The sequence below is a fragment of the Bombus terrestris genome, chromosome 8 (genome assembly GCF_910591885.1).
Source record: "Bombus terrestris chromosome 8, iyBomTerr1.2, whole genome shotgun sequence".
Classification (NCBI taxonomy): domain Eukaryota; kingdom Metazoa; phylum Arthropoda; class Insecta; order Hymenoptera; family Apidae; genus Bombus; species Bombus terrestris.
This window is the reverse complement of record NC_063276.1, coordinates 4,626,739-4,641,043: the sequence shown is the minus strand read 5'-3', so window position 1 is coordinate 4,641,043 and position 14,305 is coordinate 4,626,739. Positions and strand designations below refer to the sequence as shown.

Sequence of the window (14,305 nt, the reverse complement as noted above, 5' to 3'; positions counted from 1 at the left end):
TAAAAAAAGCTGGGGAAATAAAATGGAATGCAATTATGCTCTTCACCAATCTGGAAAATACAGGCACCTGACAAAAATTCATCACATTTGCGTCAGATTGTTTACCGAGTTTCTATTGCACATCCATTTTAATCAAATTCATACGCATCAGAGAGAACCGTGCCGTTCCTTCGGCTGTCGACGAGAAACGAATCGAAAACAGATCGATCGAAAAATTGTTTTTCTCTTGCCGGGAATGCGAAACTCGTCGGACATTGAAATAAACGAAATAATTGATAGATCGTCGCGCAGGAACTAGCGCGTCGGATATACGATCGCAATTTGTACTATTTCTCTGTTGGCGTATCGTAACGTGTGTCACGGAACGTGAAAATATTCGCACCGATAACCGATGAACGGAAACTTTTCGCAGCAGAAGCTCGGGAAAAGCACTTAAATACACGGTGGAATCGATATTTATTTAAAAATTCACGCAACGTCTCTTTCACCGGAATAAAATTATGCAATTACAAAGCAGAATAACAAATGAAACTGAAATATTATTAAAATATGTATATTTCCTAATTATCTTTATAAACAAACAATATATTATGATGTTTGTCATGCTTTTCGCGACTTCTAGTGAAACGAGAGGGTAAGAAATGATGAGTTTGATAACTTTCGAGAGAAATGAGAGACGAACAGAACCTGGCATCGTAATAGCCTTTAATCTTTTCACATTTGACACTGCGTATATACGACACTGTATTTCGACAAGCTATTACATTGCTATTACAAGCTATTCGTAAGCAGCGTTTTCATTATAAACAATAATTTTATTGAAAGTACGTGTTGCAAATTTAAATTTTCTGGATTTTAATTTTGAATTTTTATATCAACGTCTTGGTCTTGTTTTTACAAGCCAAGAGTTTTAAACATACGTTAAATATTCAATACGATTGAAACAAACAGATATGAAGGAGAAAAATGAAACAAGACACAAAGAGGAAAATCGAAATATGTGAATCGATAAAGATTTTCTTATATTTCTTTACTTTACGATATATAAATACAATAATAGACACAGTGGTGTAGAAATACTTCTTACACCAACTGTACATATAATCTCTCTGCTTACAATTTGAAAAATAAACCAAAAATTACCTACATTCAATTCATCAATTATATTTCTTCGACATTGTCGCTAATTTCCAATTTTTCAACGACCCTTACACAGAACTCATTGCCAAAGCCTCGTAACGTCGGTGTTAACGAGTTTCCTTGTTCGTTCAACAAGGTAACACCCGCAAACACCCATCGCAAAAGATCTTCATGCTCTGTCTATGTTTCAAGGTTTCTCGTTGGCAAATAGAATCTGTACAAGAGTACATCGAAGGCGTCATCCGAGGTAAAGGTATTTAGCTGGTCACGCGAGACATCGTGTCATCAAACAGCCAGTTACATCGTAAAACGCGACGAATATACTCGACGAATCGATCTTTCCGCGAGTAACACGATCTTCCACGTGACTCCTCGATAATTCACTTGTACGTATATTTAAGTAATTAGATTTTCAGCTAATCGTCCATTAGTGTTGTAATACGTGACACGAGTCTCAAGTATCTATTTTGATAATTTATTTCGATCTCTGCTTTCCGTTTTCTATAAAATTGATAAACACGTTCCAACAACCTCCCACAACTACGATCCACTTTTAACATTTCTCGGAATGTTTAGATTAGAAGAGCGTAGGCTCGTTGCCGATGTTGCCCGTTCGCCTTCAACTTTGTAAACTGTTATATATTATATTGGTGGAGCTATTAACACTAAAACTTCCGATCGTTAACACGAAATTATTTCTGCCAAAATCAATCAAAATGACTGGTCTTAAAAAAATACGTAATAATAGAATATTTTTATATTCATTGATTTATTACTTTCTTACAGAAGGAATTCCATGTTATGTAGTACGTTTTTGGTATTATTAATATATCTGCGACCATGATCCCTAAACGAGGGTTGACACATTTATAAAATTGTAGGACCAGTCATTTTGACTGCTGTAGTATTTCTAATGTTAGCATCTAGCGATCGATCCGGAATTTTCCTGATAACTGATATCATCATATATCGAATAATACACGGTAAAAGTTTTTAAAACGTGTGTGAAGTTTTCAAAACGAGGAAACTGGTTAATTGCGGTTCGATAAACAGATTGCAGGACCCTTTTACACTTTGACAAGTGCCAGCCATTTTGACTGGTATTGGTATAAGTAGCCTTGATACAAAATTATTTTCAATTTGAATACATAAAAAAGAAAATAAAATTTATTATATTATTCTTTTAGTTATCGTTGCGAAAGTCATTACATCATTGCGGGAAAAAAATATGGCATGAAGTAGGAATTTTAAAATAAAATTGTAAAACCAGTTAATTTGACTAGTGTGGTGGTTCTAGTGTTGAAACTGAATGTTCGTCCGAGAATCCTCGTTCCCTCGTTCTGTACATCCAACCACAGGACCAACTATGCCCCAATAGTTGTGTTAATCGAATACATATATGTAAACACGCCAACTCACCCATACACCAGTTGGACCTTTTGTAAATCGTTGCCTACGTTTAAAAAACATGCGAAAAACGCTTTACATTCGTCTTCATTTCCATGGCGTGTATGACTAGTGTTATATTTTTGTTACATGTTGGTATATTCGTTTAGCCAATGGCGGTTGTATCTAAAGTAAATTTTCAAAACGCTTACAAACGAACGATCGGATAAATAAATAATTTTACTTCGATGGTATTTATTTACTTTATCGAGTAATCAATTTCATTTTATTTTATTTTAGTTACTTTCTAATATTGGGTTGGCAATTATTGGGTTGGCAACTAAGTGAGTTGGCACTTAGTTGCCAACCCAATAATTATCTTCCAATAAGAGTTTTCGCACGTTTTGACGTACTGAAGTGAAGATTAATTTAGAAAATAAAAAATATTCTTCAACGCGATTGGAAATTGTTTGCAACACGTTCTTTTTTTTTTGTGACATTTCACCTTTTTAGATATCCCTTTTCGATGTATCGAAGATTGAAAATAATCGCAGATACCGACTGAATCGTGAAGTATTACCGATTATAGAATAATTTCAAAGAAACTTTATTTTTGATATTTGTACATTTGTGCATTTTGGCATGCCGTTCTATATTATTGTACATTTATACTTGCATAAATGCATAAATGTCAACAAGTATAATTCTCGGAAGCCTTTTCGTAAATCATAGCTCCCCGTTGCTTGAGATAAATCCATGAAATGTCGATTTGTACACGAAACTTGCTAGTTCCGCGATTTCCCCGGAGAAAAATTCCCAATGCATATTGTGGTAAAAAGGAGGGAAAAAACCGAGTCGCAAAATTCCAGCGAGTAGCTTTGATGAATTTTTACTTTTTTATAATACTTTTATGTTACGCTTGCAAAACGGTCCTTTTGGTTCTCAGAATTTTATCATGCGGTTTTCCTTTCCTTTTTTTTTTTTTTTTGTGTGTGTGTGTAGAAGAAACGAATAAAAAGAATTTGATTACGACAGTGATCGGGATTAAAAGGATTTTTATTGGAACAGAGAGATATAAATTTGTCATGGGAAGACAGATGGTTTTTCAGTTGTGATAAAATGGAATGAAAATTGAGAAAACGGCCAAATTTCTAGCGAACATAAAGTTATAACACTCGTTGTATATTCTCGGAGGCTGGAAGTTATTCAATTTTTATAACGAATTTTCAATCAGTGGGAGAAAATTGTATGTAAAATAATTCCTTCTCTAACTTTTATTTGTTATGCATATCTGAACGTTTATTAATATTAAATAAACCGTAATGTTAAATACGTCGACCAATGAAAAAGATCTCGTTGTATGGAATTTCATACGCGTAATTCAATCTCATAATTCCTCCTAAAACCTACATATTCGTTTTTATATCGAATACCAAAATCTCATTTATAATCCTCCCTCTTTTGTTTCATTCGTAATTTTATTTCGAAAAATGAATTCTTATCCTACACCTACATATTTATCTTTATTGTTCAAAATAAACTACCATACACATCATAATATTATTACGACATGTATGGTTGCCCTGCTGACGCAATATTATGCTTTTTTCCCGGATAGAACACGGCTGAGTGTCTCTTGCATGATATTATTACCGAAATTTTGCGAAAATTCTCTCACAAAATAGGATCAATCAAATAAATAAAATCTCAAAATAACGGAAATTTCGTAAATAGGATAAATTTTGCAAATTGCTAATCTACTAATTACTAATCTAATCTGATCTATTAATAATATGTGATATAATATGTACATTTATATAACATTGAATTTACTAAAAATAACAATTAATATTTCCATTTAATGGAATTCTTACTCGAGACCTTTAACGTATTAAAACTTGTAAGAGGAAAACTTCCCTTTTCGAAATAAAGATAAAATTTGCCAATTGAAACTTCCCTATATGTATATGTATACAATCATAATCTCAATGGTAAGTATATTAAAACACCATCAATCTTAATCAATTCACTGCTTTTCGAAGAATCTCCTAAAAAAGACTTATTATTCCATATTATCAATTTTTATTATTTCTCTGTATAAAAAACACGTCCCCCTAGCGGGTACGCACTTAACTAAAAAACACAAGCAGATACAAAAACGCGCGCTTTTTGTCACCCGCCATATTTACTTCCTAAATCAAATTCAATAATCAAATTGAAGCCAATTGGGACGAAGGATACAAGCGTTGGAAAAAAATTTGTTAACAAAGAAAAGAAAAACAGACGGGATAGGATCACACGCCAAAGACGAGCGAACGTGCATTATAGAATCATTAAACCGTTATAGACTCAGATATACATAAACATAGTCGTACATTATTAATATAAGTCGTTGATTTATTGCTGAAATCCGTATAATTGTTTCGCCCATTGCCAATCAAATATATGCTGTTATTAACAATTACGTTGCTAATTTGTTAAAATACAAGTTATATTGGTTTGTCGATGAGGATCTTAAATCTAGAAAATATCTGCGAAATACGTATAATTTTTTCGCCCTTCGTTGATTTAAGAGCATTGTGCGTTTTCGCCAATATAAACACGGTATGCGTGGTAGGCGCACGTGTTCCGGGAAAACAATAACAAACACAGTTTCGACTAGTTTCGAATATCAAACTACAAAGCGAAATGTTATCACTTACCACATACGATACGTTCGGCGTCACACGCGCTGTTTTCCTTCCATCCTTCTTCCCACTAGACCAAAGAAGCTAGTCTCTTTTCTTCTCCGATCGAAAAGTCTCCTTCTTCGATCAAAAAGGAAGCGAATTATATTCAAAAAGCACGGTCATTCGTCAAGTAAAGTCTTCATTATAAACGAGATATCACACGAAATATGTATGTATATAAACAATACAAACGATACGAAAAAACACACGCATACGAAATCACGGAGAAACTTCGAACTAAAATTAATGTTAAAAATTTCCAACTATTAAAGTATTGATTTTCACGGAACGTTACACGGTTATGTTCGTTGTTTGATGTTTTGATTCGCGGTTATTGGACCGTACACGTTGTTCGTCGCGCGTTTCTACCGACGACGATCACCGTAATACGTGTTACTTGGTCGACTGACGAACCTCGACTGCCGCCCCAAAGCCAGGATCGCTTCGTGCTATCCCCACTTAAGTGCGCTTCCCCCACGCCAAGGGCCCATGGCTTCAAACATTTGCATATGTAAGGCAGTAAGCTTCCTTGAGTTTGGCTGCCCTTTAAACCTTCAGGGTGGAATAAAGTTTGGCTGTCGAAACGTAACTCGTAAACGTGGAATCGTTCTTCTGTGTTTGACTACCTAGCTTTTTCCAGCGACTTCGATCTCGTGAACTATTAAAATATGGAAAATAATTTTCAAGCACAAATTTTTACAAGTGATGTACCTATGCATGTTTTACACTAACAGTTAGATCATCCTCCGTAGTAAAAATATTAAATTATAGAAAGGTTCGATTTCAGAACCGATACGACGTGAACTACCATTGCATGACCTCTGCCAGATCGAGATGCAATATACCCTGGTTTCTTACCCGGACACTAAACTACGCAATAGAGAAAACTAGACAAAAATTCCAAAAATTAGATTTTTCCTCTCTATAGCTTATGAACTATTTCTAGATGACTGTTTTGTTCCTTTTTATTCAATGCACAAATACAACACTTCTACTGTTTTGTTACAGTATTAGATAGGTACTATTCAATATATACTGTCTTATTGTACGTATAGATGACTTGGTTATCATTTCTTTGCCAATTTTCTTTTTTTTCTCTTTTAGGTGAGAAGCTTGTGGTTAGTAGTTTCTGTAGTTTGAATTAGAGACGACTCTGAGATAGATGATACTATCAAGAACTATTACAGACTGTTATTATATGACTATTATAGAATGCTTGTAGCATTAGAGATGGGTGGTCATGTCAGAAAAAGATATCAAAAACCTGGTAATTTATGGTTGCTTTAGTAATTACACAGTGTGCGGATATCATTTGTAATTAAATTAATTCAATTAATTTTGGTGAACGTTAACAATACTCTGCTGTAATAATATGTGAGATGGCAATATTATGGTAGTATTATAATCAAAGGCAAATTGCACAATTTCTAATCTTCGGTTTAAGCAACAACTGATATCATATAATAGTGATATTTATAAATATCCTACAAGTTTCCTAAGTCTATTGGAAGCCCAGAAGACTAAAAAAATTGGGCTTAAAATTGAAACTGAAATTGAAATTCAAATTAAACTTCATTAAAAAAATAATTTTCCTTTGCTGAACTGAAACTCACATTTTAATAATGATTTACTATGATACTACATATTTTCATTCAGAAGCGATCCAACTGTTAAAATTGAAGAGGGCTGTTTTGTTCAAATTTTCTGCGCGAAATAAATCCAATGCCAAGAGATTGAAATTATTCATTTTTCTACATCATCCATGAACAATGTACAAAATACATCATGGTAAAAAATTAACTATAAAATTTCACGGTAGAGAAAACAACGGGATAATTACAATGCCAATCAGTTAACCGGGTCATGTTAGAATTTCCATCGTACACAGAATTAATACTTTACAGGAATAAACTGATTTTAATGAAATCGATATTGCTTTTAAAAAATGTAATAATTATATCACTATTAACTTTGGCTTTCTGATAATCTCTTATAATAATTATTGTATCTGTATTGTACAATAATAAGTAATTAACAAGCAAAATAAAAATCATAAAAAGACAGTGATCGCTGGCTTTCATTTAATTACAAAGAAATCGATAATCAATCATTATTGGCATCATACGAAACGTTCTGTCGTACCATTAATCGAATTGAATTCCAATTGAAGGGAGAAGATATTCCTTTTGAATGTTGCGATACCCGGAAACAATTCAGTAAATTGACGACTATTAGCCAAAACGAGCACACATCTGATGATTTTCCGATGATCAAAGGCCTCCTCTGTCCCGATTCGCGTTTTCGACGATGCAACATCAACGATAACTATTCTAGGGAAATTCAGTGACGCGTGTGCATTATGCAACGCATTTCCGGATGTGGCACTTTCAAACCGCAGATAGCTTGTTAAAACTTTCATGTGGAACAGTTTCACCTCTGTAAAATTATTTTAACGCGTTTGATACGTTTGTTGTTGAATCTGTGAAATAAAATGTTAAATGAAACACATGCTGCTGTTAAACTGTAGCAGGATAGATACCCGTTCTTGACGGCGTGTCAAATCTTCAATTACGAAAATTACAAAGATAAAAACGAGAGCCTCGAATGACATCGTCTTCTATAGTCGAAATATCTAGTTGAAATCAGGTTTAACAGCATACGGGAAAAATCAACTATCGATATTTTGTAAATCGTAGAAACTTCGTAATTTGCTATTTATTGCGATGAAAACTTTTCATAGTGTTACTGTAAATCGACCAAATTCCAAGTATACGAGAAGAATTCGTTGATTAACCCTGTTCTTTCAGACATGTTCAACCCAATAGTATCTTTCAATATTGAAAAACATTTCAAATTCGAGCAAGGCATGAGAAGATCGTTATCGGTATGAGTGACTCTTCGTCTCAATTTTACGTTAAACATTTTCTTAAAACGTTACAAATCCTTTTTGTTACTAGAATAAGAGCAAGATCGAAATATCAAAATTCCACATTAATTTTCATAATATCCTATCCCTGCAGAATTCTCCGTCTCTCGAGAATTTCCAACTCAAGATCATTTATTATATGATCTACCTTAAATTTGTGTTTAAAACGTACGAAAACAGTTTACCTGGAATCCCTATTTAAAATGCCTGCTCGGTTTACATGAACTTCAAATAAATCGATACCCTCGGCAAATTCTGCGAACGGAAGGTTCGTAATATCGTAGATATAACAAGGAATTCCGCGAATTTTGAAAATCAAAATTCCTCATTTAGTAACTTGGAGAGCGAAAAAATCCGGAAGGTTATTGATTCGTTGAAGCATCGCGCAGAAACTGTAAAGCTTCTGTACAAAAAGAGTTGGATGTCATCGAAGGGGAATGCTACCAAAGGAATTTCTTCGTCTCGCGAAAGCTGCTTATTTATCGGAAGCTTTCTCCACGGTCTTCATCCTCGATCTAAGAACCACCAGTTATCAGAAGAATTTCTCGCGCACGTTCCACCAGAATTATCTAAGTACTTTAATTTATTTGCTCTCAATACCTTTTAGTCCTCCTCGTTTCGTTTCCTTCGTATTTCGATCATAGAGAAATGTCACTTAACTTCGTTTAATATCGAACATTTACCTTCCTCGTTCTTACTTCAAATCGGGCAATTTTTCTTTTTCATTCGACGCCCAGTATTTGCTTAACTGAGTATGTTGCAAAGAGTAAAGATGTTGTACAGGGTGTAACAATACAAGTGAGGCCCACTTCGGCAACTGAGTGTACATTTAAAAACAAGAAAAAAGAAGATGCTCAGAAGACCATCCGATGTTTCAAGGCAAATTTGTGGACGTCGTAGTATTGCTCAAATGTTGTGTTTATCGCGAGCATATGATTCATGGACCTTTTTCATTACAATCATCTCCTCAAGCGGATTGCACACGTTCTGCTACACGCTGTATATAGAATATTCGTGGAAAGTGGGCCAAAGCATAGCCTTAAAACCAGATAGAGAATTGGTGGAAGTTTTATCAGATGGAATTGAATGGTTTCGAGTGATGTATCGTGCGATGAATACCGCCATTTATATGTTTTAGGAATTTGGGCTGTTAGAAATGAGCTAAATTTCAGAAATAATCAGAAAATTATAAAATTTTTATTTAACAATGGTTGCTGATACATTACTATATATATGTTCATACTATCTCACGGATCTAAGATCCTCCTCTAGTATAAAAAACAACATAAAACTACTATCAATTCGCACTATTCTCCTAGCGTACATGCGTTTACTATCCTTCCAGGAACGTGATTATGTATTATTCTAAAAATTTATGAAAGTACCTATTGTTCAGGCTACAACACTCTTGTAATAGAGTGACTATTCCTTTAAAAATTAGAATATTACATTTACAGTATACAAAATGTAAAAATTGGGTTAATCATTCCGCCGTGTTAAGTCGAAAGGGCTTATCTGCAATTTTCGTTTAAATCGAATCATTGCTGTCGGGTAGCGCAAAGATCATCTATCTATGTGTATATTTAATAAAAAAGCGGTATCTATGTTGAAGATATAACGGTTCATATTTCGGACGTATGTGAAATCAACGGCTGATTGTCAAACACTTAAAAGTCACTTTTCCCCAAACCACTTTCTGAACAGATACGCTTATTTCAATTAACACGGCAACATAAATCTTATCTCTAATTTCCAAATAAATGAGAAATAACGTTAAATTAAAGACATTGCACATAACTCATCTGTGTTAATTTCCCTCGATCAAATATAAAATAAAATACGTTGCGATCTCTCTCTCTCTGACATGCTACGAAGTTCACTAATCCCTCATCAAACTCGAAGGAATATCTTTCTGAAAATTCGTCTATTTTCTTCTATACGCCGATGGATAATCTGTGAGGATGCTACCAGTAGAGAGAATCGCTCCAGGACGACCTAAGATCCCACCTTTATTCGCCAGCCAGCCATTTCCACCGAAGAATCCAGCTGGTTCCAATCTATCCGTGTAAAAGCCAGAATCGCTTACACTCGCGACATGTAGCAAATTGTTTGCGTTATTCAATTGCTTTCCTTTCGAGTCGTTACGATTTCCAAGTCCAAAATTCTTCAGCGCTTCCTTGAGCTGAATGACACGGTTCTGCAGAGTTTGGGGGTTGATCTGCAGATTCTGAGTCAATGGCGTGAGAAACCAGGCGAGTAGGCTTGGTTTGGTCGTGTTGTTGGTCTCAGACTGAAAATTAATATCAAGTAGACTGTTCATTGGAATAGCGAAACTCGATTCGATGTTCGCAACGAAGAATTTGGAATGGAATCTATTCGCTTGAGATATGATAATGAGTTGTTTCTTGGAATACTGGAATTTAGCTTTCAAGGCTGAACATCTTTTGGATTGCTAATAGGAGTTTGCTTATCGATTATTAATAGCAATTTTGATCGAAACAAAATACTATGCACGGAACAAAGTCGAAAGATAAGTTGCTAGTAACAAGTTAAAAATAAAAATTCATATATAACGAAGAGTTATACTAATCGATTGCAGCACGAGCTAAGATTAGATTTGATTGCTTACTTCGCAAGAAAAACTACTTTTACTTTAAAATTTCCAATTAGATTTAGATCACGTCTTAACGTGAAACGAGAAATTTACGATCGTTGCCGAAGAAACTTTTTATATTCCTCTTAGTTTTTGGGTTCCGTTTTAAGGATGTACGCCAGAAGTAGAAAAACTCAAGGTAACAACCGTAGATCTTTTTAAGCGTATAAAGAACTTCTGTTGCTCTCGTTTCATGGTCTACGTTATGTAGAGCATAAAACGCGATTTATAGTTCTGCCGGAAGTGTTTTACTTTATTGTTACGAACAAGGGGCTATAAAGTCGGGTGCGCTTTATCGTGCAGATCCCATCCGGAATTATCCTACAGTACGTGCTGTGTTATACTTAAATCTATATTATTCGAGTCATCGACTATTATCCTCGGTATTAACTTACATTTTCAATTACGTGTTCGAAAACTGTCGGGTCACCTGAGTCTTCATTCGCGATCTTTTCTTCTCTTATCGTCCCTTGATCGATTTTATTAATCGAATCCTCAGGTAGCGTTACAGGCATCGCGTGTGTCCCAACAATCTAAATATATTTGACAAATGGAATAGAAAAATAAATATGACAATATTTTATTATCAAAATAGAGGTGTCTAGACAATTATCTATAACACTTTATTGTGTAACTAACGCTTTATGTACATTAGGTGTTCAAAAGTAATATTTGAAATATATTGAATATATTATATGCATAAAAAGTACATAAAAAGGTATAATACGTGAATACCAACAATTGAATAATTCAAGAGTAAGAGAGAACGTCAATTAATTAGAAAATCAATATTAATTTTACTAAGAATTCCACATTTTCAATAATTAGGAAAATAAAATATCCGAAATCTGCCATTTCGATGGTTGGATTAAAATTGAAGAAAAAGTCTCGACAAAATTTGTTATACATAAAACATGATGACGCAAAGACAACGTTGTTCGTGTAAATATTATTAACTAAATGTTAGAAAATTTCCACGATAACGATAACAGCCTAATGCATAAGTAATTTTAGTTAGAAAGAAAAGAAACTGATCAACGTGTATCTTACCACTACGATCAAGAGCAAAACAGGCGACATCGTTTCGAAAATCGATTTCCACGATAATCCCAACTTCCGTCGAGGGAAAACACGTTCCAATGGTTCACAGGAGTTTCCACGATGCGCAATAATCGAAATGCAACTGCGTGAAGCGATGCCGCAACTGGGAGCCTGAATATATAACGCTTCCCGTACATAGGATTCCTCTTATCGAATGGAGGTACCCTCATACCTTCTAGATAACACTACTATTACTAAATTATATATGCTTCGCGTGTTCGAAACTTCCAGCCGTATTTTCCATCCTGTTCAAATCTGTTAACTCACCAAGACGAGTTAGCTTCTCCTTTTAAATTACTACAATACATACGAACTATCTTGTTTGGTGAAGACGAGTTAGCTCGTCTGATGATATTGAATAAATCATATCAAATATACGTATATATATATTTACAGAATTTCTTTTTTTCATTTAAATCGATCATTACGAATTTTCTTCAAATTGTTGATACGTGTGAAAGATAAATATCGAATATATAATCCGAGTATGGGCGTAATTCGACGTGACTAATTTCTTGAGGACAGATACATAGAAAATACACGAAAACTAAATTTGTTTTTGTACATCTAATCTGTTGAAAATTTTATTAAAATTCTCTAATCTATTTATTCGAAAAGATGAATATCGCAAAAGGTTTGTATTGTTTTATAGTCGTTTTGGACATGTAACTGATAAATTGAAATGAAAATTCAAATTCTCAATAATAATATATTTTCAGTAGATTGGTTTTTATGTAAAATTATTATTTTAAATCTTTTGTAGTTTACCTGAAATCTATTAACACTATAATTATAATCTATATGAAGTATAGTTAATGGTATAATATTCAAATAATCTGTTGACATTGAAATCTAATAATACAATTTTTATTTACTGAAATTCACTCTGCGATTTAAGTACATTTATCTGCTGGCGAGTTTCGTTCTTCTAGTCGCGTTCTATTTGTATGAGAAACGATTTTAATATTCACAAGCGTTATCGAAAAGACGAGCCAACTCGTCGTTTGTTATCAGTCACTACCCAACTAAAAAGTGAAAACTCCACTTCCACCTTTCTGTCGTAATATTCAATTCGATTTCTTACCTTCGCCACGTTTGCCAAATGGGCTTCGTTCACTGCAACAAACTTCTCGGAATCGAAGGAATCTTTAGTGAAGCGGAAAGCTACGTTAAAGCTAAAAGTTCATTAAGATGGATTCTACGAACTTGCATGATCTGTTAGACGTGGGCGGTATGATTTTACAACTAGCTTTACGTCTTTGTTTATCTCCTAATTACTGTCCTCGCAAATTCGTAAGCAAACTGCTCGTACTTTAAAGATGTAAAAACTATATATTAATTAGCGAGATTTCGAAAGCTAAATATCAAAACACTATGTTTCTTAAGCAGCTTCCTGGAGAAGAATATCTCGTACTCCTACGAAGGAAAACGAAAGGAACGTGGTAATTCTCGGTAGTAATTTTGAAAGAAATTCTCAAAACGGATGAAACGTTGTAGAAAAAAATGACTTTTTAAATTCCAGATTTTTAGCCAAAACACATACACAGTTAACAATCACGAATACATAAAAATCATATAAAAATCACAATACATATCAACAATCGTCAGAATTAACAATCGATAAGAAACGTCGTATTTCACATATCATTCGCGATCTTTTCTTCTCTTATCGTCCCTTGATCGATTTTATTAATCGAATCCTCAGATAGCGTTACAGGCATCGCGTGTGTTCCAACGATCTAAATATATTTGACGAAAGAAACAGAAAAATAATAAAAATTTCACATATCTGTAAATTTCAAGTTAATAGATATAATAAATTCGAATGTAATAAATATAACAGATCGAATGAAATAAATTCCTAAAGTCCAAGAGGAATCTCGTAAAAGAGAGACGAATAATGGATCCACAAATAGAGATCCAGTCACATATCGAGAACCAGTTGTCCTTTTCATGATCGCGTTCAACCGGGACCCATAACCCAATCGCCTTGAAGGTGCAGTCATCGAACAGTGTTCGCTTTTGTTCCTGTCCTTTTTTATGCTCCTCCGTGAAATCGTCGCAACGGCCTTGTCCAGGGTCGTAGCCTTCCGAGAACGAAAGTCACGATCATTGGGATCGTTCTTCTGTGATTTACTTTCGCCCAGAGCGGCAGCGCGATCTCGAAATACAGCGTTGGTCGTTAAAGGAAGTGGGAAAAAAAGAAAGAAGCGGAGAGGTTCCAGATATGAAGGACGTCGAGGTAAAATAAATCATTGAAGATAAATGTTTGGGATTTGATATTATGCGTTAAACATTCACGTTTTCATAGGTATAATTTTTCATAAATTGATGTTCCAGTTTGATACTATAATTTGAATAAAAATAAAC

The 14,305-nt window shown here is 34.2% G+C and overlaps 2 protein-coding genes across 5 annotated transcripts in view; both read right to left on the bottom strand.

The window, feature by feature from the left end:
- LOC100648209 overlaps nucleotides 1-5,684 on the bottom strand; it is a 94,551-nt gene extending 88,867 nt beyond the window's left edge. For all 4 annotated transcript variants that reach the window (XM_048408095.1, XM_048408094.1, XM_048408096.1 and 1 more), the window contains exon 1: nucleotides 5,229-5,684. The gene's annotated coding sequence lies outside the window, so the exon portion shown is untranslated. The remainder of the gene's footprint in view (nucleotides 1-5,228) is intronic.
- A 3,672-nt stretch (nucleotides 5,685-9,356) lies between these two features.
- Nucleotides 9,357-12,076, bottom strand: LOC100649140. Its single transcript, XM_003397123.4, has 3 exons — nucleotides 11,885-12,076; nucleotides 11,230-11,367; nucleotides 9,357-10,471 (listed from the first exon to the last, which is right to left on the bottom strand). The coding sequence occupies exons 1-3, from the start codon at nucleotides 11,912-11,914 to the stop codon at nucleotides 10,106-10,108; spliced, it is 534 nt and encodes a 177-aa protein (XP_003397171.4). The 5' UTR covers nucleotides 11,915-12,076; the 3' UTR covers nucleotides 9,357-10,105.
- Between the last annotated feature and the right edge of the window lie 2,229 nt (nucleotides 12,077-14,305).

What these genes read in the sequence shown, in the direction of transcription:
- LOC100649140 (XM_003397123.4), bottom strand. Translation starts at nt 11,914, where the DNA reads ATGTCGCCTGTTTTGCTCTTGATCGTAGTG. An exon ending in TTTTGCTCTTGATCGTAGTG is followed by an intron (nt 11,368 to 11,884) that starts GTAAGATACACG and finishes AAATATATTTAG; the next exon opens with ATTGTTGGGACACACGCGAT. An exon ending in TCGAACACGTAATTGAAAAT is followed by an intron (nt 10,472 to 11,229) that starts GTAAGTTAATAC and finishes ATTAATTTTCAG; the next exon opens with TCTGAGACCAACAACACGAC.